This window comes from Camelina sativa, chromosome 20 (genome assembly GCF_030686135.1).
Source record: "Camelina sativa cultivar CO46 ecotype springtype chromosome 20, ASM3068613v1".
Classification (NCBI taxonomy): Eukaryota; Viridiplantae; Streptophyta; class Magnoliopsida; order Brassicales; family Brassicaceae; genus Camelina; species Camelina sativa.
Genome location: NC_141899.1, coordinates 905673 through 929249, shown reverse-complemented (window position 1 = coordinate 929249; position 23577 = coordinate 905673). Strand labels below are relative to the sequence as shown.

At 35.6% G+C, this 23577-nt stretch overlaps 7 protein-coding genes across 7 annotated transcripts; 4 read left to right on the top strand and 3 right to left on the bottom strand.

The window, feature by feature from the left end:
• The first annotated feature begins 302 nt into the window (after nt 1-302).
• Nucleotides 303-692, top strand: LOC109131339 (uncharacterized). The gene has a single exon (XM_019242193.2). The coding sequence runs from the start codon at nt 426-428 to the stop codon at nt 534-536; it is 111 nt and encodes a 36-aa protein (XP_019097738.1). The 5' UTR covers nt 303-425; the 3' UTR covers nt 537-692.
• A 323-nt stretch (nt 693-1015) lies between these two features.
• On the top strand, nt 1016-2431 carry LOC104768487 (putative E3 ubiquitin-protein ligase LUL1). Its single transcript, XM_010492485.3, has 3 exons — nt 1016-1516; nt 1637-2093; nt 2199-2431. Exons 1-3 carry the CDS (start codon nt 1365-1367, stop codon nt 2334-2336), a joined length of 747 nt encoding a protein of 248 aa, XP_010490787.1. The 5' UTR covers nt 1016-1364; the 3' UTR covers nt 2337-2431.
• Nucleotides 2432-3440: 1009 nt separating this feature from the next.
• LOC104768486 (uncharacterized) lies at nt 3441-6634 on the top strand. Its single transcript, XM_087506362.1, has 6 exons — nt 3441-4268; nt 4666-5163; nt 5278-5446; nt 5529-5984; nt 6069-6148; nt 6246-6634. Exons 1-6 carry the CDS (start codon nt 4188-4190, stop codon nt 6375-6377), a joined length of 1416 nt encoding a protein of 471 aa, XP_087362488.1. The 5' UTR covers nt 3441-4187; the 3' UTR covers nt 6378-6634.
• A 79-nt stretch (nt 6635-6713) lies between these two features.
• LOC104768485 (fasciclin-like arabinogalactan protein 11) lies at nt 6714-8106 on the top strand. Its single transcript, XM_087506364.1, has one exon. The coding sequence runs from the start codon at nt 7171-7173 to the stop codon at nt 7909-7911; it is 741 nt and encodes a 246-aa protein (XP_087362490.1). The 5' UTR covers nt 6714-7170; the 3' UTR covers nt 7912-8106.
• Nucleotides 8107-8407: 301 nt separating this feature from the next.
• On the bottom strand, nt 8408-12361 carry LOC147918373 (uncharacterized). The gene is made up of 10 exons (XM_087505726.1): nt 12341-12361; nt 12145-12191; nt 11874-12020; nt 11547-11705; nt 11092-11246; nt 10994-11001; nt 9043-9233; nt 8836-8946; nt 8588-8739; nt 8408-8499 (listed from the first exon to the last, which is right to left on the bottom strand). The coding sequence occupies exons 1-10, from the start codon at nt 12359-12361 to the stop codon at nt 8408-8410; spliced, it is 1083 nt and encodes a 360-aa protein (XP_087361852.1).
• Nucleotides 12362-13549: 1188 nt separating this feature from the next.
• On the bottom strand, nt 13550-16294 carry LOC104768484 (dnaJ protein P58IPK homolog). The gene is made up of 9 exons (XM_010492482.2): nt 15912-16294; nt 15504-15669; nt 15193-15394; nt 14905-15065; nt 14725-14818; nt 14420-14632; nt 14262-14339; nt 13959-14177; nt 13550-13853 (listed from the first exon to the last, which is right to left on the bottom strand). Exons 1-9 carry the CDS (start codon nt 16039-16041, stop codon nt 13668-13670), a joined length of 1449 nt encoding a protein of 482 aa, XP_010490784.1. The 5' UTR covers nt 16042-16294; the 3' UTR covers nt 13550-13667.
• A 1097-nt stretch (nt 16295-17391) lies between these two features.
• On the bottom strand, nt 17392-22544 carry LOC104768483 (zinc finger protein JACKDAW). Its single transcript, XM_010492481.3, has 4 exons — nt 20411-22544; nt 19672-20071; nt 18611-18867; nt 17392-18483 (listed from the first exon to the last, which is right to left on the bottom strand). Exons 1-4 carry the CDS (start codon nt 20595-20597, stop codon nt 17789-17791), a joined length of 1539 nt encoding a protein of 512 aa, XP_010490783.2. The 5' UTR covers nt 20598-22544; the 3' UTR covers nt 17392-17788.
• Between the last annotated feature and the right edge of the window lie 1033 nt (nt 22545-23577).

Genomic DNA, 23577 nt, shown 5'->3' with positions numbered 1-23577 from the left:
TCAACCACAAGAATCTAATCTAATCTAAAATCAATGTTTTGATATAGACAGACACGTATCTGCAAATTATTGTGTAGTGTGTACGACGTCACTGAACATCAGGTAAATGTGAAACATTAATCTCACGTGCATATTAAGTGGATTAGCCGCGTCATACTCGTATCTTACATGTATTTTCCCCACGTGACTTTTGCTTTACGTTTCAGTCTCACCAATCCAAACCACTCTTTGCTCTTCCATTACTACTCTTTTTTTTTTTTTTTTTGTATATTAAAAAAATATACTCCACGAGTGATGAATGATTAGTAGTACTTCTCTATCTATAAATACCACCAATAACAATACTTTCCGTATAGAGATCTCTTCTCAAACAAAGGCGAAAGCTACCGAAGTCTGTTTCGAATCTATTAGTATCTTTTCAAATCATGGCGAGGATGATCGGACCATTCGAAATTGTACCGGCGATTCTTGTTTATCCGGTGAGGGTTTCAGCTTCGCCTTCTTTGGGGACAATTTATGAGGAAGATGACGAGTAAAATTTCATCTTTTTGTTCTAGATATCTTTTTGTTTTTCTTTTAATCCACTACACTGAAATCAACATTTCGAGTTATACCTTGATAATAATCCTTTTTTTTTTTTCTCTTGTACGCAACGGGATAACAGTAATAATAATAAGTTCAATGTCGGTTCATACCTTAGTGTGTGTACATTATTTATGCGATACACATTTGTCTATACTACTAACAGTGTTCTTCTATTTTGTCTAACACATGTGTCCTTATCGACAATATTTTCTCATTTTCTTCAAAGTTCAAAAAAAGACGTTTTAGTCCATTTTCTCCTAATTATTACATCATTTTAATAACTTAAAAAAGAAGATAATTAAGTAACAAGTATACTCAAATCCCCATTGGTAATTTATGAAGAAGAAATCAAATATACGCGATTTAATTAAATCTTTGAAAGAAGATCAAAGTAAATAATCAAATCTACTACTAATTTATAGAAACAAATATACTTAACATTAATTTATTCATAACTGTTCTTCTATTTTGTCGCCATCTCTCTTCTTCCAACTTTTTTTTTTCTTTCTTTCTTTCTTGTAGTTTGTCACAAAAATCTTATAAACTTAACATTCATAACAAAATCATGACTTATTATTAACCTCCTCTCAAAATTTTCAATCCAACCCACAATTTTTTTTTTTATCAACTGAATCACCGAAAAGACAAAAAAAAAAAGAAAAAAAACTTCACCTTTTTTTTTTTCTTCTCCCGATCTGGGTTTGATCATCATCACTATCCTCCTCACAGATACCGACTACCTCATCCTTTGATTCCCGGCGGTGGATCTCCCGTCTCCGATGATGCATCCTCCTTACGTCGAGTACCAGAAAGCCGTCACGATTCGTAACGAGGTCAATCTAAAAAAGGAGACTTTAAGCCTCGAACCCGACCCGGAGAATCCGAATCGACTTCTCGTCTCCTTCACGTTTGATGCAGCCTTGCCCGGAAGGTGTTTTCTATTTCCACTCTGCAATGTTAAGTTAAAAAGTTTGAAACTTTGTTGAATCAATCTCAATAACTGACTTTTTAACCTCTTTTTGTTGTTGTTTTGGTTGGGGGGAGAGAACAGGATCACAATCGTTTTCTTTGCTAAAGAAGAAGCACAAGGCAATCTTATAGCCACAAAGGAAGATACTTTGCCTCCAATCACATTCGATTTCGGTAAAGGACTTGGTCAGAAGTTCATACAACCATCTGGAACAGGTATAGACTTGACGGTATTTGAAGTTTCCGAGCTATTCAAGTCCTCAGAAACAGCTGTCTACCCGCTTGCGATTAAGGCAGAGGCACAAGGAAACTCGGGTTCCATGGATGCGCAGATTACTATAGTAACCACCTATGTGAAGGAGAAAGAAGAGATTAAGATAGGAGTGGTGAAGCAGTGTCTGTGGACGAATGGGATTCGTTTTGAGTTGCAAGAGATATATGGGACGGGGAACATGGTTGATGGTTGCTATGAGGGTAAAGATTGTGTTATATGCTTGTCTGAACCACGCCAAGTAACTGTTCTTCCTTGCAGACACATGGTATATATAGAGCTCTTACTTCAAATCAGGTCAACAAAAAAAATTTGAAGCACTTTTGTGTGATGGATTTTTGAGATTGGTTTTGTGTATTGTTTCTGTTTGCAGTGTTTGTGTTGCGGGTGCGCCAAAGCGTTAAGGTTTCAGGGAAATCTGTGTCCTGTTTGCAGACAGCCTGTCGAGAGGTGTTTGGAGATTCCGGTAGAAGCAATGAGGGGGGTAGAGATGGAGTTAGAGCATATTTAGTTAAGCAATCGATTTATGTAATCTATGCTATTCTTATTCAAGACATAAAATGTTATGGTTCAATATATATATAAGGTGGAAACTGAGTTTTTAAATAGCAATGGTAAACAAACACTCAGCTTCTTATTTAGTAAAATAGGTGGTTGGGCAGGAGTTGTGGTGGCCAAGACAAATATGCAAGGCGAGATTGAGTTTACATTATTGGTTTAGTCTTCCCACCATTGATGAACAAACACACTTCTGGTTCTTAGAGTCTGAAGTATGTTGATGCAGTCTGGTTTCTGGTTGGAGCAGCGGAGGAAAAGCTCATCCACGTAGCATATGGCTCCTGTTTCCAATAGAACAGTTAGGAACTTCATTTCCACTTGGCTTGTGTTCATCTTTAGAATCACAAAGTCTGCGTATTTCGTAGTTTCCTCAAACCAAGCAAAGAAATCGAAACCCTCGTCTTCTGGAAATGGTTCTAGCTGTTCAAGCGGATTTATCTTTTTGCCTGTAGAGTTGTCCTCTGCCAAATCCGGATGGTAGACAAAGACGATAGCATTACTGAAGTGTTGTGGTAGACAAAGTAGACACTGAAAGCTTTGCTGTCGATTTGGGTATGACGGTAAGAACCATTTTGGAGTTAATTTAGCATCCATAACCTCTTCTTCAGAGAGAGATCAAGAAATTTAAGTTTTGTGAAAGTAAAAAACTCTCAAAATTGATTAAGATTTTAAGTTTTGGATCGAACACCAGGTCGAGTGGTACTGGTGGCCACACAGTTGGGCCAAGTATTGGGCCTTCCATTTAATAAAATAAAAAATGCTTCAGAGTGACGAATGCTATTAGTTTGTACTTTGTAAAATCACAAATCAGTGCAACATGAGTTGTATTCCAAACCAGTTAACAAGGGTCTTTCGATACGCTACTACCTTCTTTCTAGTCATTCATATCGGAACATTAATTATATACATTTTGTCGGTTTGAGGTATTACGTTGTCAAAAGATCGATCCACTTTATATGGTCATCGGTGTGATGCGTGTACCTTATTTTGTTGCCTTATCCATCACATTTCTTGGTTTTGTGCCAACGTAACTACCATATGCCGCATTTGAAATGTTGCTCTTATCTAGAAACATTTTTTTTTAAATGTCCGAAGTGGTATTGCTGTCAATGTTTTTACTTCTTTATCTATCTAATTTAAATAAATTAAATCCATTGTTTCTTTTTATCTTTCAGATATTGTTCCAAATAAAGGGTCAGAAATTTATATGCAATAATTACATAAACTGTATTTGGAAAATGATCTGCAGAGAAACATTCACAAAAATACTTATGGAAAATTATCAAATTCCTATCACCTAGTCAAGAAATGATAAATGTGACAATAGCAAATATACTACAAAGTGGGGAAATTTATATAAAATACTGTATAGGATTGTCTTTTTTAAAAATTTCGAGAAAAATCGCTGATCACTTAATTTTTCTTGAAACAATTTGATATATATTAAATTTTGATTCAAAATTATATACACCGCTGGTTTAAGGGATAATACCAACAACAAATTAAAGAGTTATTTAATTTTATTACTGAAGTAAGTAATAAGGACAAAACAATAAAATACAAAACCGCCGAGTCCAGCAGTTTTACGCTTGTAGTAGAGAGAAACGGGGCAGGCACTGATGCTAATGTGAGAGAAGAGAGAGCACACAGAATTGAAGCCGATGAGTGTCCTTGATTAATAAATCTTCTTCCTCATATAATTTCTCCTAAATTTTTAAATCTCAAAGATTGATACTTTGTTTTTTTTTTTCTAGAGATTCTTCTTTTGTTATATAATACTGTTTCTGGGTTATGCTTCAATTTGATGATGATGATGGATGCTAAAGATAACACTCGCGGAGTAGTAGAACATGGGTCTCGCGAAGTTACTTCTCCAGCTTCAATGGTGAGTTTTTCTCACTCTTTTAAGTCTTAACTCAATTCCTTCAAATTTTTGAATTTTTCCTCAAAAGTTTCATGCTTTAAGTCTTAATTCATGGGTATCATCAGAATTGATATTTTTCTTCTTCTTTTTCATCAGTTAGCTTAGGTCTTGAGAGTCTAGGGTTTATAAGATGAGGGTTTAAGGGATTGTTTTTGATCTTCAGCACTTGTTTGAACTGTCTTCACTTGTAAATTACGCAAATTTGCTTGAAGTCGGTTTCTTTTTTAGGAGTTTACAGGTTTAAGGGACAAAGTTTTGTGAAATCTAGGGTTCTTAATTGCTGATTAAGGTGCATGATTGGGTAAAGGATCGAACTTTGTGAGGAACTGATACAAGAATCTTCTTCTGAGTTTCCCAGGTTGGTGATTGTGCTGAGATAACAGAAGAGCTTTCACCGAGGCAACACCAAAGAAGGCGAGTTCTCGGGGTAGATATACCATCGAGAGCACACGAAGACGCTCATGGCGATTCTCTGAGAGCAAATGGTTCCTTAATCCAAAGCCCTGTTTCCAAAAGGTTCAAGTTTTCTCCAATGTCAAGCCCTAGAATTGGGAGACGTGTTGATGATTCCATAAGTCCTTCCTCTTCAAGAAGCAGAAGGAATCTCCTAAGCTTTAAAATCAGGAACAACAATGCAGATATTGAGGAAGGTGTGGCTTCTGTGGCTGTGTCGCCTTCAGGAGATGGTGGTAGGGATAATAAGTCTTATATTCCAAGAACATGGTCTCTCACTAATCTCTTAGCTCCTAGAAAATTTAGGAAGACAGAGTCTTTACCAGTAACCCCTATAACTCACTCAAACCCTGAGTCCATGAACGGGAGGTATGCTGTTGAGGTTGATCCAGTTACATCCATGGTCAGTATTCTATCTTACAAAAGCTTGGTTATACCATTAAATATGGGAGATATTCTTGTTGAGTATTGCGGTTTATCTTCTGCTTGTACTTAATTTTCCTGCTCTTTATGCTAGAAAGAGGAGCAGTCACTGCCTATTCGTCGTTCACGCTCAGTCCCTACGTTCTTCAACAAAGATGGAAGTGTAAAGCCATTAGGTGTTTTCCGTGTGATTCCTACTCCATCTCGAGGGGATGAGAAGATTCTAGAGATGATGCCGGCATCTAAAATAAGTAAACCCAATGGTTAGGAATCACCTCCCAAACATATATTTCTGACACTCGGTGTAACAAACCCACCTTATTATATTTAGTGATGTGTGTTCAGATGAAAATAGTTATGGCGGGGAAGATGTTCCTGAAGAAGAAGCTGTATGTAGAATCTGTATGGTTGAAATGGAGGAAGATTCAGAAGCTTTTAAGATGGAATGTATGTGCAAAGGGGAATTAGCTCTTGCCCACAAAACATGCACGATTAAATGGTTCACAATAAAAGGGAACATAACATGTGATGTGTGTAAGCAAGAGGTGAAAAATCTCCCGGTGACTCTTCTCCGTGTACAGGATTCTCAAGAACGTTCTAGAGCAGCCAGGGATATAGAGATTTCACGGTTCAATAACGAATGGCAAGAAGTTCCAGTTCTTGTCATTGTAAGCATGCTTGCCTACTTTTGTTTCCTCGAGCAGCTTCTGGTTATGGAAATGAAATCCAGTGCAGTTGCGATAGCTTTACCATTCTCTTGCATTATAGGTCTTCTTGCATCGATGACATCAACAGCGATGGGTAATAATATAAACTCCTCTGAAATTATATATTACCCTTTATGCTAAGTCGATCATCAGTTGTTAGTGATATGATTTGTTGCAGTGAAGAAGAAGTTTGTGTGGCTCTACGCAATCGTTCAGTTCTGTTTTGTGGTCCTCTTCGCTCATCTCTTCTACTTAGCTGTAAGATTTGATGTGATGTCTCAGTGAAACCTTAATTTTGTGGAAGCTCTGGTTCTTGGTTGAGTCCTCACACATTCTTTCATTAACTTGTTTTCAGATTAAGCAGCCGGTTATGTGTATTGTCTTAGCCACTATGATCGGATTTGGACTCACCATGACCGGCACAACGGCTGTTAATGAGTATTTGAAATGGAAGAGAAGCAATGCCCACCAGTCAGCAAGCACTTAAGTGACTCAACCACTGTTTCAGACAGCAGAGTAGATCTTCAGTGAAGCTAAAGCTAGAGTCCCTAAAGGATTGGGTCGGTTTTTAGATTAACCGATTTTTTTTTTTCTTTTTGGTTAACTGAACCATCAGGATCGGTTTTTCGGTTTAGCTTTAATCAATTTGTCTGTCTATGTGTTATGTGAGAGCGGATTTGGTTATTTGTTGTGTAAGAAAAAAAAAAAAAAAAACTTCATTATAAGAATTAAAATCTCATTATTTATATGACGTCATTATTTATTTCTAAAAATACCAAAGATTAGATATCAGACTAAAGAAATTGATAAGATCAGAAAAAATGTTGCAATCTAATATTGTTTTCTTACATCATAATGTTTGTCTTTCTTTTTTACATCACATATTGTGAAAGGCACACATGACATATAAATAATAATGAGCAGTGTATGATTTGCAATCCCATATATCTTGGATAACACTTCTTCACAGCTTTTTGACAGGTCACAATAACCCCTTTTTCAGTTCATTCTTCATTTTCAATCCTCACCCACCCAACCGATCTCCCTTCAAAGTAATCTCTCTCCTCTCTCTCTTTCTCAATTTGTACATACTTTTACTAACCTAAAAACAAACACTTCTTCCAATCTCTAATGACTTAGTTGATAGAATCTCATTAAGTTACCAAGTAATAATCTTCACACCAGTGAGAGAATCCTACTCTTCACCAAACTACATCTCTCTCTATATAATTAACAAACCCCAAAACCTCTCAACAAACACACACAGAATAACCACAGCAATGGCTACTTCAAGAACACTCATTTCCTCCAATCTTTTCATCTTCTTCCTCGTTATGGCTACTACAAATGGTCAGGCTCCAGCTCCGACCCCTTCAGGTCCAACCAACATTACCGCAATCCTAGAAAAAGCTGGTCAGTTCACACTGTTCATAAGGCTTCTCAAAAGCACTCAAGCCTCAGACCAAATCAACACTCAGCTCAATTCTTCCTCGAGCAATGGCTTAACCGTGTTTGCCCCTACCGATAACGCCTTCAACAGCCTCAAATCAGGAACCTTAAACTCATTGTCCGACCAGCAAAAAGTTCAGCTCGTTCAGTTCCATGTCCTTCCCACGCTCTTGACCATGCCTCAGTTTCAAACCGTTAGTAACCCCTTACGCACGCAAGCTGGTGATGGCCAAAACGGTAAGTTTCCTCTAAACATCACTAGCTCCGGTAACCAAGTCAACATCACCACCGGAGTTGTGAGCGCCACCGTGGCTAACTCTGTCTACAGCGATAAGCAGCTCGCCGTTTACCAGGTCGATCAAGTTTTGCTGCCATTAGCGATGTTCGGATCAAGCGCGGCTCCTGCTCCGGCGCCTGAGAAAGGTGGATCAGTTTCGAAAGGTTCAGCTTCCGGTGGCGATGATGGAGGAGATTCTACTGATTCATCTGATGCAGAGAGAATCGGATTCGGATTTGGGGTCAGAATCGCTACTGTGGCAGCCATTGCTGCTGCTTCTTCTCTGTGGATATAACTCGAGGGAGAGAGAGAGCTTTTATCGAGTCTCCACATTGGAAATTTTTAAGAATAACAACGAGAACTATAAATTTGTTGTACTTTGGGATTTGTGTTATTATGTGTTATTGTTTTGATTGGAAATGATGCAACATTACGATTAAGATTGCTCAAAACGTTTTTGATGAAAGAAAGAAAACTTTGTTTTGGAGTATATAGTTCATCCAAAGTTACCAAATCAACTCTTTGAACTTAGTTGAGTAGTAATAAAGGTGTGTTAGAATCCTCAACCCTCTAAGGCTCTAATACACACTTATATATTCTTGTATCCGTGAGTAAAAAATAAAGAATGCAAAACTGTTAGGATTAATAAACGTTACATGTTGCGTAAAGGTTGTTTTTAGTCTTGTCTTGATAACATTGGGTATGTTATCTCAAGGAAAAACCGAAGTAATTAAATAAAAAGGAAAACAGAGCTGTGTCACAGTTAAAAACACCAAAGAGGGTTAATCCGACTAACTTAGTCGTCTCCTAACAGAAAGCCTCTTATCCTTCTCCCTCTCCTTCATCTTCTCGTTCAGCGTCCTCCTACTAGGTAAAACACCCACTATAAAAAGAATAAACAACGAAACTAATGAGAGGGTTTTAAATTTGTTAACAAGAAGAATCTAAGAAGCAAGAGCAAATGTGTGTACTTGGTTGGCTCTCTCCATCAGAATTGGTGGTGCGCCACCTTCCTCTGGTTGCACCAGGTTTAACAACAAGAGTCCTTTCTCCCATGATACTTCCATTTAGTTCCACCGCCTTTTCAACACATCCTTCTCCTTGCATGGTAATGTCAGCTGCACTGTAAAAAAAAATTCGACAGAGACAGAGACTTTAGTTAGAACTTGAGAGTTGCATTGGGAAAAAAAAAATCTGTAGGAAGAAAGAAGCGACAAACCTAGAGAAAACATCAATTCTCCAGATATCTCCACATGAAGAGAAATGCTTACAGAGCGCCATCTTCAGATCAATCTGAGGAAGCGAAGTGTCATATCCGGTAACGAGGACCCTTTCGACGAGAGAAAGAACCAAATTAGCTAGCTAGCTAGCTAGAAAACATAGTATATGTTACAGATAGTACTACATCCTAAAAAAAAAAATTTACCTGTATTTTCTCCAAGTCAAGGGATTAGCAAAATCAAAGCCAGGAAAAGGATTAACATTATCATCATCATCATCATCATCCAGTAAGGTTGCAGGCTTAACAACTGCAGTCCATTCTCCCCAGTCAGTTCCATCAAGTTTCAACGCCATATCTTCGGTAGCTCCTCCAGGGGGAACCTCACGTAGGCAACACTGATGCAATTTGGGATTATTAATTAAAACATGAATGAGAGATGGAGCCTAGTAGAAGGAATGGAATTAATGAGAAGCCACCACAAAATAAAAGAAAGAAAGAAAGAAAGGTACCTCTTGAGGATACCCCTAGCAAAGTCTCTGGGAACATAACAAAGTGCGATACGTCCACATGAAGAGAAAAGTTTTGACAACGCGAGCTTGACATAATACTCTGGCATCGAAGTGTCATATCCCTCAACGGAAACCGTCGTGAAAATGCTAATTGTTCAACAATTTGATTTTAATTGCATGCAGGTGGAGATAATATATAATACTATGGTCATCAACACAGACAACAACAAAACAAAAAAGAATCCCAAAAATAAATATATGTAAAATAAATTTTACCGGGGGTTTGGAGCGTCTGCAACAGTACTGTCGTTCGAATCCTAAAAGGCACAAAAGATCTAATCAGAAATTCTACTCACCTCATATATAATACTTTTCTTACATATATAATTCATGATCAGAAAACCATAATAATTAACTAAATAGAGAAGCAGAGGTTAATCAAAAAGAGCGATCGAGTTAGAAGAAGAACCCGCCCATAAGAAGAAGAAGAAGAAGAAGAAGAAGAAGAAATGCTTTCTTGTGCAGAAAGAAAGCATTACTAATTAGTAGAGAGGTGTTAATCAAAGAGTGAGTAAGAAGAAAATCCATAAGGAGAAGAAGATTACTTTGATGGTAGATTCGTCCATGGTTGTACGTTGACAAGAGCGACTTCTAGTAATCGAACGATATTTTTCAGATTTAGGGATTTAGGTTTGAACAAGGTTTTTTGTTTTGGTCTGGTCTGGGAACAGATGTGATCCTTCTTCTTTCATTTATATTTTAAGTTACGAACAAACGGTTAGGCCTTCAATTTAGTGCAGGCCTGCATTAGGCCCATATAGTCTTACTCTTCTTATTGATTTGATTTAAGATTTGATTTATTATTATTATTTATTTATTTTTGGTCGAATATGAATATATAGTTTTTTTTTTTGGTTAAAAGAATTAAAGGCTTTCAAAATAGGGCCAACTTGCCTACTAACCAAAATTGTAAAATAGGACCAATATGAATATTTAGTCCTGAAGGTAGAAAAAAGGCTAATATATAAACGTTAAAAAAAAAGCTAGGCTAATATATACACCTTCCGTTTCATAATATAGAATATTTAGAATAGTATTTTTGTTTCATAATATAGGATGTTTCTAACTTACTATACAGCTTTTAGATTAAATTTATATTTTATACAATATCATACAGACTTGTTTATGATTGGTTAAACTTTTTAAAAATAACTATTTCTTAATATGTGTGTTTTCACTTAAACATCCTATATTTGAAAACAGAGGGAATATTTTAAAGAGCACATAAACCCTAAATGGAACCTCCCAAAAGATCATTTAGGGAGATAGTGGAAACGGAAGAGAGATGACGGAACCATCATCAAGCTATTCTTCGTTACCACATGACGTCGTTTTGAACTGTTTGGCTCGTGTGTCTCGACATTCTATAATCCAACTCTATCCATTCTACATGCATGGGTGATATATGATTAAAGCAGATAATGATTATTGAGCATTTTTCAAGTCCTAAGGGAGAGGACCTTCAACATCATCTTCTTCTCCTTCTTCTTCTCCTTCTTCTTCTTCTCCTTCTCCTTCTCCCTCTTCTTCTCCTTCTCCATCTTCTTCTCCATCTTCTTTTCCATATTCGTCTTCATCTTCGTTACACAACAACCTAATATAAAAAGAATAAACAACGAAACTAATGAGAGGTTTTTAATTTGTTAACAAGAAGAATCTAAGAAGCAAGAGCAAATGTATGTACATGGGCGATCAGAATTGGTGGATCGGGGCACAATAGGTTCAACAACAAGAGGAGTCATGCTTCCCATCAAGTTAGATCCATTTAGTTGCAGCGCCTTTTCTAAACATCCATCTCCTCTACCTCCTCTAAAGAAAATTTCAGCTATTTCAGCTGTACTGTAAAATTCGAAAGAGACAAGAGACTTTAGTTAGAATTCAACAAATTTTGAGAGTTAAGAAGAAAAAAAAAAAAAAAAAAAATTGTAGGAATTGAGGAAAGAAGCCACAAACTTAAAAATGTAGTGAAGATGAATAAGGCAGATATCTCCACATGAAGAGAAATGTCTACAGAGCGCTATCTTGAAATCAACCCCAGTAAGGGAAGTGTCATATCCCTCAACCAAATTAGTAGGCATTGCTCTAGCTAGAAAAAAAAAATATATGTTACAGCAGAAGAAAATATTTATCAAAAGTTACCTGTATCCGTATGTTCTTTTCAAAGCCGTGGGATCACGGAGATCCCGGTCAGGAATGGTTGCAGACTTAACGATTGGAGTCCATCCTCCGAAATTAGTTCCATCAAGTTTCAACGCCTTTTCTTTGGCAGCTCCTCCCATGAACCGCACGAAGACAACACTGATGTAAAACGATCGAGTACAATACATAAAAACAAAAAAAAAAAGAAGTATTTTTGGGATTATAATTAAAACATGAATGAGAGAGAGAGAGAGACCTGGACTGGACTGGAAAGAAGGGAAATAATAAGAAGCCACAAATAAAAGAAAGAAAAGAAAAGAAAGGTACCTCTCGAGGATACCCCTTTCATAGTCTCCGGGAACACAAATATGTATGATCCATCCACAAGAAGAGAAATATTTTTCCAACTCGAGCTTGACATAATAAGCTGGAAGCGAAGTGTCATATCCCTCAACGGAAATTGTCGTGATAATGCTAATGATTCAACAATATGATTTTGACATCAATACTATGATATTATCATCAACACAGCCAACAAAGGGGAAAAAAAAAAACAAAATTCCCAAAAATAAATATATATGTACAAAATAAAATTTACCTGAGATCGTCTGCAACACTGTCATTCAAATCCAGCACTTTCTGACCCTAAAAAAAGGTACAGAAGATCTAATCAGAAATTCTACTGATCGCCTCATAATAGAATAATTTTCTTACATATATATATACTTCATGATCAGAAAACCATATTAACTAATTAAATAGAGAAGCAAGAAGAAGAAGAAGAAGAAGATTACTTTGATGGCGGATTCTTCCATGGTGATATGTTGTTTGCACCTAGGGTTCCAAATATATTTTTTTCAGATCGATCTTTGGGATTTTATTCACTACAGCACTATTAATTCTAGGTTTTCTACGGTTATTGTCACAAACTAACAGCCATTAGATGCAACTGTATTTTAGATCTGACGGTCGATAGAGCATTCATAGAAAGAAAAAAAATGATCTTAATGAAATTTGGAAATATCTAAAGAAAAATAGGAAAACAAAAAAAAAAAACGTTTTTCTTTTTCCTTTTGCTCAAACCCTAGTTAAACCATTTTTTTTTTTTGAGTTATAATTCACAGTTAAATGCAAACAAATTAAAATTCACAATTAAAAGTTTCAACAAAGAAAAGAGAAATCTTAATTACATGTTCATTACTATTATCTTAATATATGTGAAATTTCAGAAATTTTACTTGAAAAAATTACTTATTCGATTAGCACGAGGCATTTCACAATATTGGAGAAACATTAAATTGTGTGCTAATATAATATGCCTGTGATGGAGAAAATTAATTATCTTTCGAACTGATCGAATCTAAATATTGTTTTTCCCATCTCAAGCTACTCCATCATCAATATTGAAGCCTACTATGACTATGACCACCTCGATATCTCTTTAACGTCTATCCACTACCTCTCGGCAACATAACATCAGAGTCAGACCAAGGGTGTTGGTTTTCAAATCTTCGCTGCATCAAGAAGTATGAATATTTTAATGAGAAACTAACGAAGAAAAGGACCAAAAACTTATAAGCGAAGGATGACATAAGATCTTCACGAGGAGTGGGAGTGGCTGCTCTTGGAGCTTATGTCTCCTATACTTTTTGATCTTCATCATCCTCTTCTCTATCTTCTTCCTCGTAGAACCTCGTCTCCTTTGGATCGTTCTGGTTTAGCAGAAGATCCTCAACTTTTAATTACATTGCAACACTTACACAAACTTATAGTGGTTTCTTACCACACACACCCGTTTTGTTTAGTTTTAAGGCTTAATAGCCAATTGCCTTGCTCAGTTCCGATTAGCGTTCTTTGATTAACTGCTTCTCTGTGGATACAACTCGAGAGAGAGAGAGAGAGAGCTTTTCTCGAGGCTCCACGTTGAAAATTTTAAGAATAAGAACAAAGAGAGCTGTTGTACTTTAGGATTGTGATATAGATTGTGTTATTATGTGTTACTGTTTTGATTCAAAACGTTTAAGATTGCACAAAACTTTTCTAGTGAAAGAAAGGAAAATGTGTCTTTGAGTATAATTCGGAAAGTTCAGTCTCAAGTTACATGATACTTTCATGTCCAAGTTAGAAACCAAAACCGCCAAAACCACCACCACCGCCTGGAAAACCGCCCTCAAAATGGAAAGTATACTGTTGTCCACCACCACCACCACCATGAAACGGATTGTATCCTCCGCCACCGCCTCCACCCATATCTTCAAGATCCTCTCCTCGGTCAAATCTCGCCCGCTTATCGTCATCTCCAAGAATCTGGTCAATTCCACACGTTAGATATACAATAAAATACGAGTGAGCCACAGGAACACTTGTGTGTGTGTGAGTGAATATGTAAGGGGATTGTGCATTTTGTTGAACCTCATAAGCTGCAGCGATTTCTCGGAACTTGTTCTCAGCTTCTTCTCTATTCCCTACGTTTTTATCGGGATGCCACTGTAACGCAAGCTTCTTGTAGGCTCGTTTAATTTCAGAGATGGAAGCAGTTTTCGAAATCCCAAGAATCTTATACCAATCTTTTCGTTTGCTCATCTTTAGTGCTTTCTCTGCTCTACCAAGTGCTTCATGAATTTCCATGTCCTGATATAGTTAGATGCGTATTTAGTTACGTTAAAAGGGTATCAGAAACACATTGACGATAAACAAACTAATCTTAAAACCAACCTGAGAGTTTTGAGCGGCTTGCTTCAAATCCTCCACAGCTCCTTCCCAATCTTCAAGCAACAGTTTAGCTTCTCCCCTCTGAAGAAGTTGTAATCAGAAACCTGTTTGTTTGATAATAAAGTTGTGAATTTTTTCATATAGTACTTAATGATTTGAACCTGATGTAAAGCTTCAATCAGTTCTCCATCGATGTTAAGTGCGTCATTACAGCTATTTAAGCCGTCTTTTCCACGGCCGAGCCTGACTGAGACCTTGCATAATCCAAGATAGAGATGCACGTTATTTGCCGTGTGTTCAGGGTCCAGAGCAATAGCTTCTTTATACTCCTCTGCTGAAACTCGCAACTTTCCTTTGTTTGCATTGTCTTCTGCCTGCAATAATAGAACACAAGTTTTCAAAACAAATACTTGGCAGCTAAAGCTGATCAGTGTTAGGGGAAGACAAAGAGGTTTGTAGGACTCACGCTTTTTGTTTTCTTGAGCAGTTTTTTCAGCCCGAAGTATGCTTTCTTCAGTTCACTGTGTTCCGGATCAAGACGAAGCCCTTTTTGGTAATGCCTGAAACAGAGAGTTTAGTCAAGCGCATATCAGTTTTGGAGCCAAACTCTCTCTAAAATGAAAAGTGGTTTGAGGTTAGAACAAACCTTTGGGCAATGTCATGATCTGCTAAATAGTAGTAGGCACGGCCACGAAGGAGCAAAGCCTCAAGATTATTTTCATCTTCCTTGAGAATATAACCAGTCTCGGAAATTACAGCAGAGTAGTCTTTAGACACCATAAGGAGCCTGACTTTGAGAAGCTTTGCCTGAAGTCATAAAACGAGGTAAACAATAAGAAACTGCATGATCAGAAGAGGTACTACTAATATATATATATATATATATATATATGTATATATATGTTAAATAATAAATAGTCATCAAGAAGAGAACCTTAGAGCAAGCTGGGGAGAAGACAAGAACAACTTTATCAACAAATTCAAGAGCTTTCGCAATGTCCTTTGATTCATAGAGAGTTGAGGCAGTCTCCAAAGCACTCTTAGCTTGATGAAGCTGCGAGAGCTCTTTCTCAGCATTTGAATCTCCTGACTTAAATTCTAGATATTTCTGGTAGTTATTTTCAGAGTCTTCGTATCTATATAACACAATAATAAGAGCATTAAAGTCAGAGATACATCTTCTAATCTTTTCAAGTGAAATATAATAATCCAAACCAATAGAAACTTTTGGCCAATTTACCATACCTGCAAAAATGACGAAGCACAGAGGCACGCTTAAAATAAGCTTCAGAAAGAGCAGGGTCTGCTTCAATAGCTGCATTCAGATCATCGAGGGCATCGCTGTAACGCTTAACCTTGATACTTTGTGAAGCCCTCTCATATAACTCAGCAGCTTCCACTGATTGACCATCTGTACAAACATAAGTAAATATTTTAAAACCAAATTTGATAAATTCATAATGTGGGGAGCTAGCAAAAACAGAGCCCTAAATTCGATTCCAGTACAAAGATTGCAACAAAACCCAACACCAAAGAAACCAAATTTCTGAAAATAAAAGAAACAATTCACAATTTGGTGCAAAATTTCTAAACCCTAAGATTGCCAAATCAGCTAAACTTTAAAAACAACAACATGAATTTTTAAAGGGGTACCTAAAGTAGAAACGAGAGGCTGAAGGAAAAGAAGTTGGCAAGCAAATACAAAGTTGAGAAGAAGAACTGTGTAGGCCATTCCTCTCCAACCTAAGATATCCATCCCTGACCAAACTCGGAACAGATCCATTCTCCCCGATTTCAATACATATACATACACAGATACACTGTCTTGTCTTGTATACGGCCGAAGGTCACTACACCGCACAAATTTGAAATCTTCAGAAATCAGAGAGAGAGACGAACGAACGAAGAAGAAGAAGAAGAATCTTCGATTCTAAGCAAAAGCTCCTCCACGCGAATTTGTATGTTTTGTTCGGATCGAATTCGAAAGATTTTGCATGTTTCTTCAAAGTGTAAAACTAGTAACAACACGTTGTTCTATCCAATCACTATGATCCACGTGGAATATGTTTTACGCACTTTTTTAGTTTTGCATCTTATTACCAATGATAATCAAACACGTATGACTAACTGTTTACACGTTGGTTCTTACCCTGCCACGTAAGATTATTGAGATTCTTTTGGGCCTATTAGAGTTTTGTCCTCTATAACTGGAAGAGATCAATATGGCCCCAAAAGCCCAATATTTTAAAAAGTGTAATTAAACGGATCAGTAACACAAACTTAGACCAGTAAGGGCCCAATCCTTTTTGTTTTTCTTTTCGAAAATTATCATGATTTTGAAGAAATTATTATTTTTTTGTTTTTATTTTGTAAATAAGATTTTCTCTATTTTGTGATTTTAGTTATGTCGAGTTTCAAATTTAAATACAGAATATTTATTAGAAGAAAAAAAATGAAACCTACTAACACCATATAGTTAGAGGCACTTATATAATAGATAATCTTATAATAGTGTTTGACAATGAAAAAGGAATAATGCATGGATCCACAAGACGACATAATTCATATTTTCTATGTACAATAATACTAGCTATTAAATTATAGTAGTACTAGTAAATAACTAAAATATGCATGGAGTTAGAATAAGTCAAAATAAAGACAAGGCCTATTAATCTACTGAAAAGTGAAAATTAAATTATTTTCATTTTATATGCAGAACCCAAAGGTACATTGACATGACACACATCTCTAGAACTCGAGTTTGGATCAAGTACCTATTGAAAAGGAAAGTTCAACAAGGTCGTTCAGTTTCAACTGGTTTTCAAAATAAAATTATACTACATATAAGAGTTTTGTTTTTTACTAAAGAAAACTTATATACACGTAAAATATATATATACTGTGTTTGCTTTTTTTTTTTTGTAGGCTATTGTCAACTTATCTAAATTTCGAATCAAGAGTAATGACCAGTATCTATATACGCCAATATGATTAGTTCTACACAAAAATATCATAGATGATTAATCCAATGATTTCCAAGCGAGTTCCGACCCAACATTCTTCCGATTGGGATAGAACATATCAAAATATCAAATGAACGACGTAAACAGTTTATACTTTATAGATACTAAACTTGGAAAAGCCTCGTGAGGATTATACCGATCATATCTTTTAATATCTCATTACAATAATGAAAAGAAAATAACATTTACAAAACGACAACGTTGGAAATACATATATCCATGCATCATGCATGTCATAACATTCAATGATATATATATGATGGCGAAAATCATAAACATAGTAAAAGTACATAACATTCAATGTAAAAATTGATATGATGATGTCTTGTCAACCTTTTTTAACCTTTGTCCCCACATTCCGACCGTTTCACAAGGGGGGTACGATTCTTATTAGACTTGTCTCCTCAAAGGAACTTCCAATCCTAATTAAACCCAAATCTTGTCCCCCCATATTTCGATTGATCCGATCCAAATATGTAATACAACGTAATTTATTGCAACTCATAATCAACCCAATGGAGCAAACCTTGCGAGTTCTTGAGGCAAAAAAGGACGACGGCCTGTTTGGTGAGGGTGATGTTCGTTGCTCACTCCTAGAAAATCCCGGGTTAGACCCATCTGTTGAACCGGATTTAGACCCGACCGGTTCGATTGTAAAGGATTATTATCCCCACTATTAGTGGTTACACCACTAAGCGGAGGAGGAGCAAGATTGTGACTCTCTCTTGAGACGATGGTGTTGAAGTTGTTGTTGAGTTGTTGTTGGATCATCATTGGAGAAGACGATCTAGGAGGAGGAGGAGAAGCGGTAGCTGAGGATGAAGTCATTGTTGGGCCGGCGAAAAAGGACGGAGCGGTGGAGGAATTGCTTCTAGTAGAGCCCATTTGTGCAGCCTTTTGTAGGAGGGCTGTGGCAGACATTGGAGAGAGAGGCTTGTTTTGTTTGTTTTCCGAGCAAGAGGAGAAGAGTGGTGAGAAAGATGAGTCTTTTCCGGTTTGGTGTTGTTGTTGTAGTGATGGTAATGAAGCTGAGGTTTGTTGTGAAGTTGATGATGATGATAAGGTGAGATTAGGGTTTGTGGAGGTCGTTGGAATCTGGAATTGTTGGTTGAGGTGGTGGCCGGAGAAATCAGGGAGGGATGATGATGATGACGGGAAGAGGTGGTGGTTGCCTGAGGCCATTTGAACCATCTCGGATAGACCTAACGGAATATAAATGATAATAGTATATTATAACATATTCATCAAATTGAAAACAACTGATCTATCATAGTATCATATATATGAAATAACTATATATTTAGAAAGATGATTATGTGATATATATACCTTGCGCATGCATTGCAGTTAAGTCATGGCCAAACCCTAAACCGAATTGAGAGATAGCAGCATTAATGTCGGGATGATGAACTCCTCGGTGAACAAATCCATGTGGAAGATTTGGATTACTCATAACATTTGAATCGTTTCCAAAATTCAGATTCGTGGTAGAGATCACCGGATTGTTATTACTTAGTGAGCTCATCCTTGCACCTTCTTCAGTCAATGCGTCGCAGAACGCTCTATGTGTGATGAAACTATCTTTCCTATAATAGATCGATTAATTAATAAAAAAAATGTTTCAGGTTTGCTCAAAAATTGAAGTTAACGAGATGAATAATAAAAAAGTCTATATAATTAAGTAATTTAAGTAGTGAGACAAGGGCATCGATTATTAAAAGAGCATTGAATTTGAAATCATTAGCAAAAGAAACATTCTTGGCCGGGGTAAGCATTTATTTCTCCTATGCAAACTCACGACATGAAGACAGAAACAAACATAAAACTTATATTTATCACATATATATCATCTATATATGTAGATATGCATGTGGTTGTTGACATAGATATATATGCATAGCTAGTTTCTTGCCATAGCGTGTGAATAGAAGAAAAGAATGAAGCCAAATAGACATGTACACATACAAACACACAAAATAATTCATAGATGCTCATGAATCTCATCGATTATCATACTCATAAAGTATGCAGCTTTTCTTTGGAAATCTTCAACATATAAATAAAAATAATGCTCCCCAAAAGTCAGAAAGTCTTCAATTAATGTTCTGCTCTAATCCAAGTTCTCAACAGATATATCTAATCACAAGACATTGCACACATACTCATGCCGACACTAAGATATATATATATATATACAGACACCTATATCTATTAGAGTTTGTCACACAATTTTTTGAGCTTTAACACTCACATGAATTATTTGCCTTTTTTTCATCGGATATTGCTATTATAGAGATATATTACCAAGTTCTAATACTTCAGATAGCACAAACCCAACCCAACTTATACATTGACCAATACGAAATATTAATCTCGTCAGTAATTATTACCTGGAGAACAACGTGCCACAGTCACATTTATACTCGCGAGTGCCACAAGTTTTTGCATGTGCTTTCCAATCAGACTGAACAGCATATTTCTTAGAACACTTTTCACACTTCCACTTCTTTTCGCCGTGTTTGCGGCTATAGTGTTTCTTGATCCCAGTGAGGTCTCCAAGGGCCCTGGAAGCATCATGGTGTACACAAGTCTTGATAGGACATATGTATACTTTCTTCTTTATCACCTCTTGTTTGGAACGTTGCTTCAGCTTCCATGGAAGGTTGTGGCCACGGCGATGGAGTTGTAAGTTCTGGTCCCTTTGAAACCCCTTGTTACAGATCTCGCACACGAATCTGTTTGTTGCCATGAGTGTTGTTGGCGATAGAGCGATGACATCAGCATCTGGATCTGTCCATATATATGTATAAATATGAAGTATTATCATATATCAACGCATATTTTGTTCTAATGACTCCAAAGATGCATATAAGCAATATAGAGAGAGATGTATGTGCCCATATGAATATTGAGTTTGTGATTATTTCAGCAAATAATATATATGCATTTTTTTGTGCCTAAATGTTATTTTTAATAGAAAGCAGATTTACGAAAATATGGAACTACATTTTATGCTTAATAATTTTAAGTATATGTGTTAGATATGTAGAAATTAATACATACCCATATATTTATTTATATATATATATATATGTGTGTGTGGGTATATTATGGTGTTGAAAGAGTTACCTGGAGTGCCAGGTTGATTTCTCTTCTTCTTGGCCGATGAAGAGTTTGGTTTAGCATTAGGGTTAGGGTTAGAATTAGGGTTAAGGTCAGGGATCTGCTGCTGAAGATGATGAAGGTGTGTCTCTTGATGAACAAACCCTCCCATGGAAGATGAAATAGAAAATGGATCTCCTGGAATCATCTGCATATCTATTTTGGTTTAAATGAGAGCTAGAGAACAAGAACAGCTGGGTTTTGTTTTTTTGTAAAATCTCGCAAGAAAACAAGAAGATGATCAGGAGGTTTAGAACAGTATACAAACAAAAGAGATAGTTAATTAGGGTTTAATTTGTAGAGGGTAGAAGAAGAACAAGAACAAGAGCATATAAGTTTTTTTTGGGTTTTAGGGCTTGAGAATGTTTGAATGTGCTTGACTCTTTGGTTATGCCAAATGACAAGAAAAGACCAAAGAAGATGAGGAAGAAAATTTCAAGGCACGAAAGTATATGTATATAGAAAGATTATATTGATAGAGTAGAGGATTCGTTATTATAAAGAAAAGAAAAGAAAAAAACTATTACAGGAATAAAGTTTTTTCTTTGTAATAAAAAATGTTGAGAGATCTGGGAGATGTTCTTATAGAGATCTACCCTTAGTCGATCTGTGAATTATTTTCAAAGGGAAAGTGATGTTTTAAAAATAAATAATACTTTCTTCGAAAAGGCCAGTCTCTTCCTTTCTCGCAGTTACATAGACACACGTGCATGTGTACATCTATGGTGTGTTTAACTTTGGGAGAAGATATAAATATAAGGAAAGTATATCCTTAATTATATTTTTATGCTTTTGTTATTTGAAAAAACTGTTAATTTATGTTGATACATACAGTATTAGATGAATATTTTGGTATTATTGATTTAACCAAAATCTTAAACGATCGTAGAGAAAATTTATTTGTTACGGTCATAACTATATAGGGTTACAAATTGAATTAGTTAATTTTCCTTTTCAAAACATACACAGTACTATATCTTTTGTAAACAGTAAATAATTAACATCTCTATGGACTAATCTCTATTAACAGTAAATAATTAACATCTATATCTTTTGTAAACAGTATACATATATGCAAATTCAAACTAATCTCTATATAGTCTAAATAATTTTCTTATATAAAATATTGCTCTGTTAAGTCTTTTTCTTAATAATATCATTTTTATAAGGTTGCGACTTTATAAAAGGTTTAACACTTCGTTAATATAGTTAGTTTGCCAATGCAATATAACACTTTTTATTAGTTAGTTTATGAAAATTCTACGTTGATATATGTACTTGCTATGGTTTGGATATAAATTTAATTGGACACAGTTTCAACTCCTATTTTATTTATAAAATGAAAGTTTTATTCACCCAAGAAATTGTATTTGGCAAAGGAAAATGTTCGGTGTCCCAAGAACAAAGCATATAGGTAGATGCAAAAAGTTCCCGTTGTTTAAAGAGAGCACCATCTTTGACTCCCAAAAAGTTTTAGGAACTCAAAAACGCCTTTTTGTAATTTGTATTTTTATATTTTTTACTATTTAAATATTTTCATATTAATTGGATATGCAAATTACTCCTAGCTAGATAAAAGCCAAGAAAAGTAATTTAGGTTTAAATGTAATAAAGTGTACATCCAACTGTGAAATCAGAATGTGGTATCGATCAATATATAGTGACACTAAATCTATGATCCACTGTCGCTAATAGATCCAGAAGCGAAGAAAGGATACTCTAGTGACACGCCACGTAGTAAAACATGTACTTAACACTTATGTTAGCGAAAATTAAAATTAAAATCTAGTTAGAAGTTGAACATGGTTCATGAAACATTTGATTTGTTTTTATCTATTAATTCGAGAAAGAATGAAAAGTACAAACAGAACTGAAAAATATGAAATGCATGCGATTGATCGTTTGCTGTGGACAAAATAAAATTATTGGATTTCTTGAGTGGACTTACAAATTTACTTATTTTCTTACTCATTCAAGTGTGATCTTCTTTTGCTTTTTTCTTCTTTTGGTTTGTGCAATCGAGGAAGTGAGAAGAAAAGGGAATGCCTTTAAGGAAATAGATCGAAAGAAATGATTAAGGCATAATTACAAGTTGGACCAAACATAGCATGTTGCATGTTGTTTGTGTAATGTGAGAGAGAGAGAGAGGATCTTTGGCATTTCCCGATGAAGACGATAGGACAGTCCGTGACGCCTGTCTCTCTGTCTGTAGGACCCTCTTTTTAAAGCTATGATTCTCATGCACATTGGTCTTCTATTATCATCCATCTGATCATATATAGTTTTTCTTTTTCTTTCATCAATCTTTAGTCACATAGAGAAGCTCATGAACATCATGTTAATAATGACTGTGAGTCTATGAATATATGGTTTTTGGGTTCAATTCTAATTCAGATGGGTCTCAAACTTTCTAGTACATACTTAAACGTTTGATATTTTTGGTTGCATTTATTTGTTTCGCCTACTATTTGAAAATATACCTTAATACCAAATACAAAGACATTCGCAAAATAAAACATAATAGCTAAGTTGCACACACACAAAATTAGTTATCGTAAGTTTACAATTCGTTCTCATCAACACATATATATACCCGAGTTCGAGTTCGAGTTCAAGTAACAAAAAGTAAATTAACGCAGACAAACAGATATATGAAGACCGACTGTAGTTTAAATATAGTTTTCATCTTATAAAAAAAATCATAATTCTCTAAATGTTAAATAAAATGAACTAGTAGTACAATAATTATACATAAATATTATACTAGTAGATTAGATTACATTAAAAATTCCATAAAATAATGCAACTCAACCTCTCTTTTGGCCTTTTGTGTTTGCCATCTTTTGGTCCATTGGATGCTTTCATATTCCCCTCTTGGTATCCAAAGTTTGTGTCTACGATTAAGAAACGTATTATTATAATTTATCATATATACTCACACATTATATGCAGATACAAATATACAAATGATTTTGGAACATAATAATTGATTTTGAATGATCTGATTTTGAACGAACGATTAATCTGACATCGATTACGAAACAAAAAATCGTTGGAAAACTTGTCTTACCAAAATTAATTAGACACCTAAAGGTAAATAAAATAGTATATACAAGATATATAAGTATATATAT

Excerpts from the sequence above, each read along its gene's own strand:
- LOC104768483 (XM_010492481.3), bottom strand. The coding sequence starts at position 20,597 with ATGCAGATGATTCCAGGAGATCCATTTTCTATTTCATCTTCCATGGGA. Across the intron at positions 18,868-19,671 it reads TGTGGCACGTTGTTCTCCAG|GAAAGATAGTTTCATCACAC; the intron begins GTAATAATTACT and ends GATCTATTATAG. Across the intron at positions 18,484-18,610 it reads AACTGCAATGCATGCGCAAG|GTCTATCCGAGATGGTTCAA; the intron begins GTATATATATCA and ends ATATTCCGTTAG.
- LOC109131339 (XM_019242193.2), top strand. The coding sequence starts at position 426 with ATGGCGAGGATGATCGGACCATTCGAAATTGTACCGGCGATTCTTGTT.
- LOC104768484 (XM_010492482.2), bottom strand. The coding sequence starts at position 16,041 with ATGGATCTGTTCCGAGTTTGGTCAGGGATGGATATCTTAGGTTGGAGA. Across the intron at positions 15,670-15,911 it reads GCCTCTCGTTTCTACTTTAG|ATGGTCAATCAGTGGAAGCT; the intron begins GTACCCCTTTAA and ends ATGTTTGTACAG. Across the intron at positions 14,819-14,904 it reads GATCATGACATTGCCCAAAG|GCATTACCAAAAAGGGCTTC; the intron begins GTTTGTTCTAAC and ends TCTCTGTTTCAG.
- LOC104768486 (XM_087506362.1), top strand. The coding sequence starts at position 4,188 with ATGATGATGATGGATGCTAAAGATAACACTCGCGGAGTAGTAGAACAT. Across the intron at positions 4,269-4,665 it reads TTACTTCTCCAGCTTCAATG|GTTGGTGATTGTGCTGAGAT; the intron begins GTGAGTTTTTCT and ends TGAGTTTCCCAG. Across the intron at positions 5,985-6,068 it reads GATGACATCAACAGCGATGG|TGAAGAAGAAGTTTGTGTGG; the intron begins GTAATAATATAA and ends GATTTGTTGCAG.
- LOC147918373 (XM_087505726.1), bottom strand. The coding sequence starts at position 12,361 with ATGGAAGAATCCGCCATCAAA. Across the intron at positions 12,021-12,144 it reads AGTGTTGCAGACGATCTCAG|CATTATCACGACAATTTCCG; the intron begins GTAAATTTTATT and ends TTGAATCATTAG. Across the intron at positions 8,947-9,042 it reads TTGACTTGGAGAAAATACAG|GGTCCTCGTTACCGGATATG; the intron begins GTAAATTTTTTT and ends TCTCGTCGAAAG.
- LOC104768487 (XM_010492485.3), top strand. The coding sequence starts at position 1,365 with ATGATGCATCCTCCTTACGTCGAGTACCAGAAAGCCGTCACGATTCGT. Across the intron at positions 1,517-1,636 it reads GATGCAGCCTTGCCCGGAAG|GATCACAATCGTTTTCTTTG; the intron begins GTGTTTTCTATT and ends GGGAGAGAACAG. Across the intron at positions 2,094-2,198 it reads TTCTTCCTTGCAGACACATG|TGTTTGTGTTGCGGGTGCGC; the intron begins GTATATATAGAG and ends TTCTGTTTGCAG.
- LOC104768485 (XM_087506364.1), top strand. The coding sequence starts at position 7,171 with ATGGCTACTTCAAGAACACTCATTTCCTCCAATCTTTTCATCTTCTTC.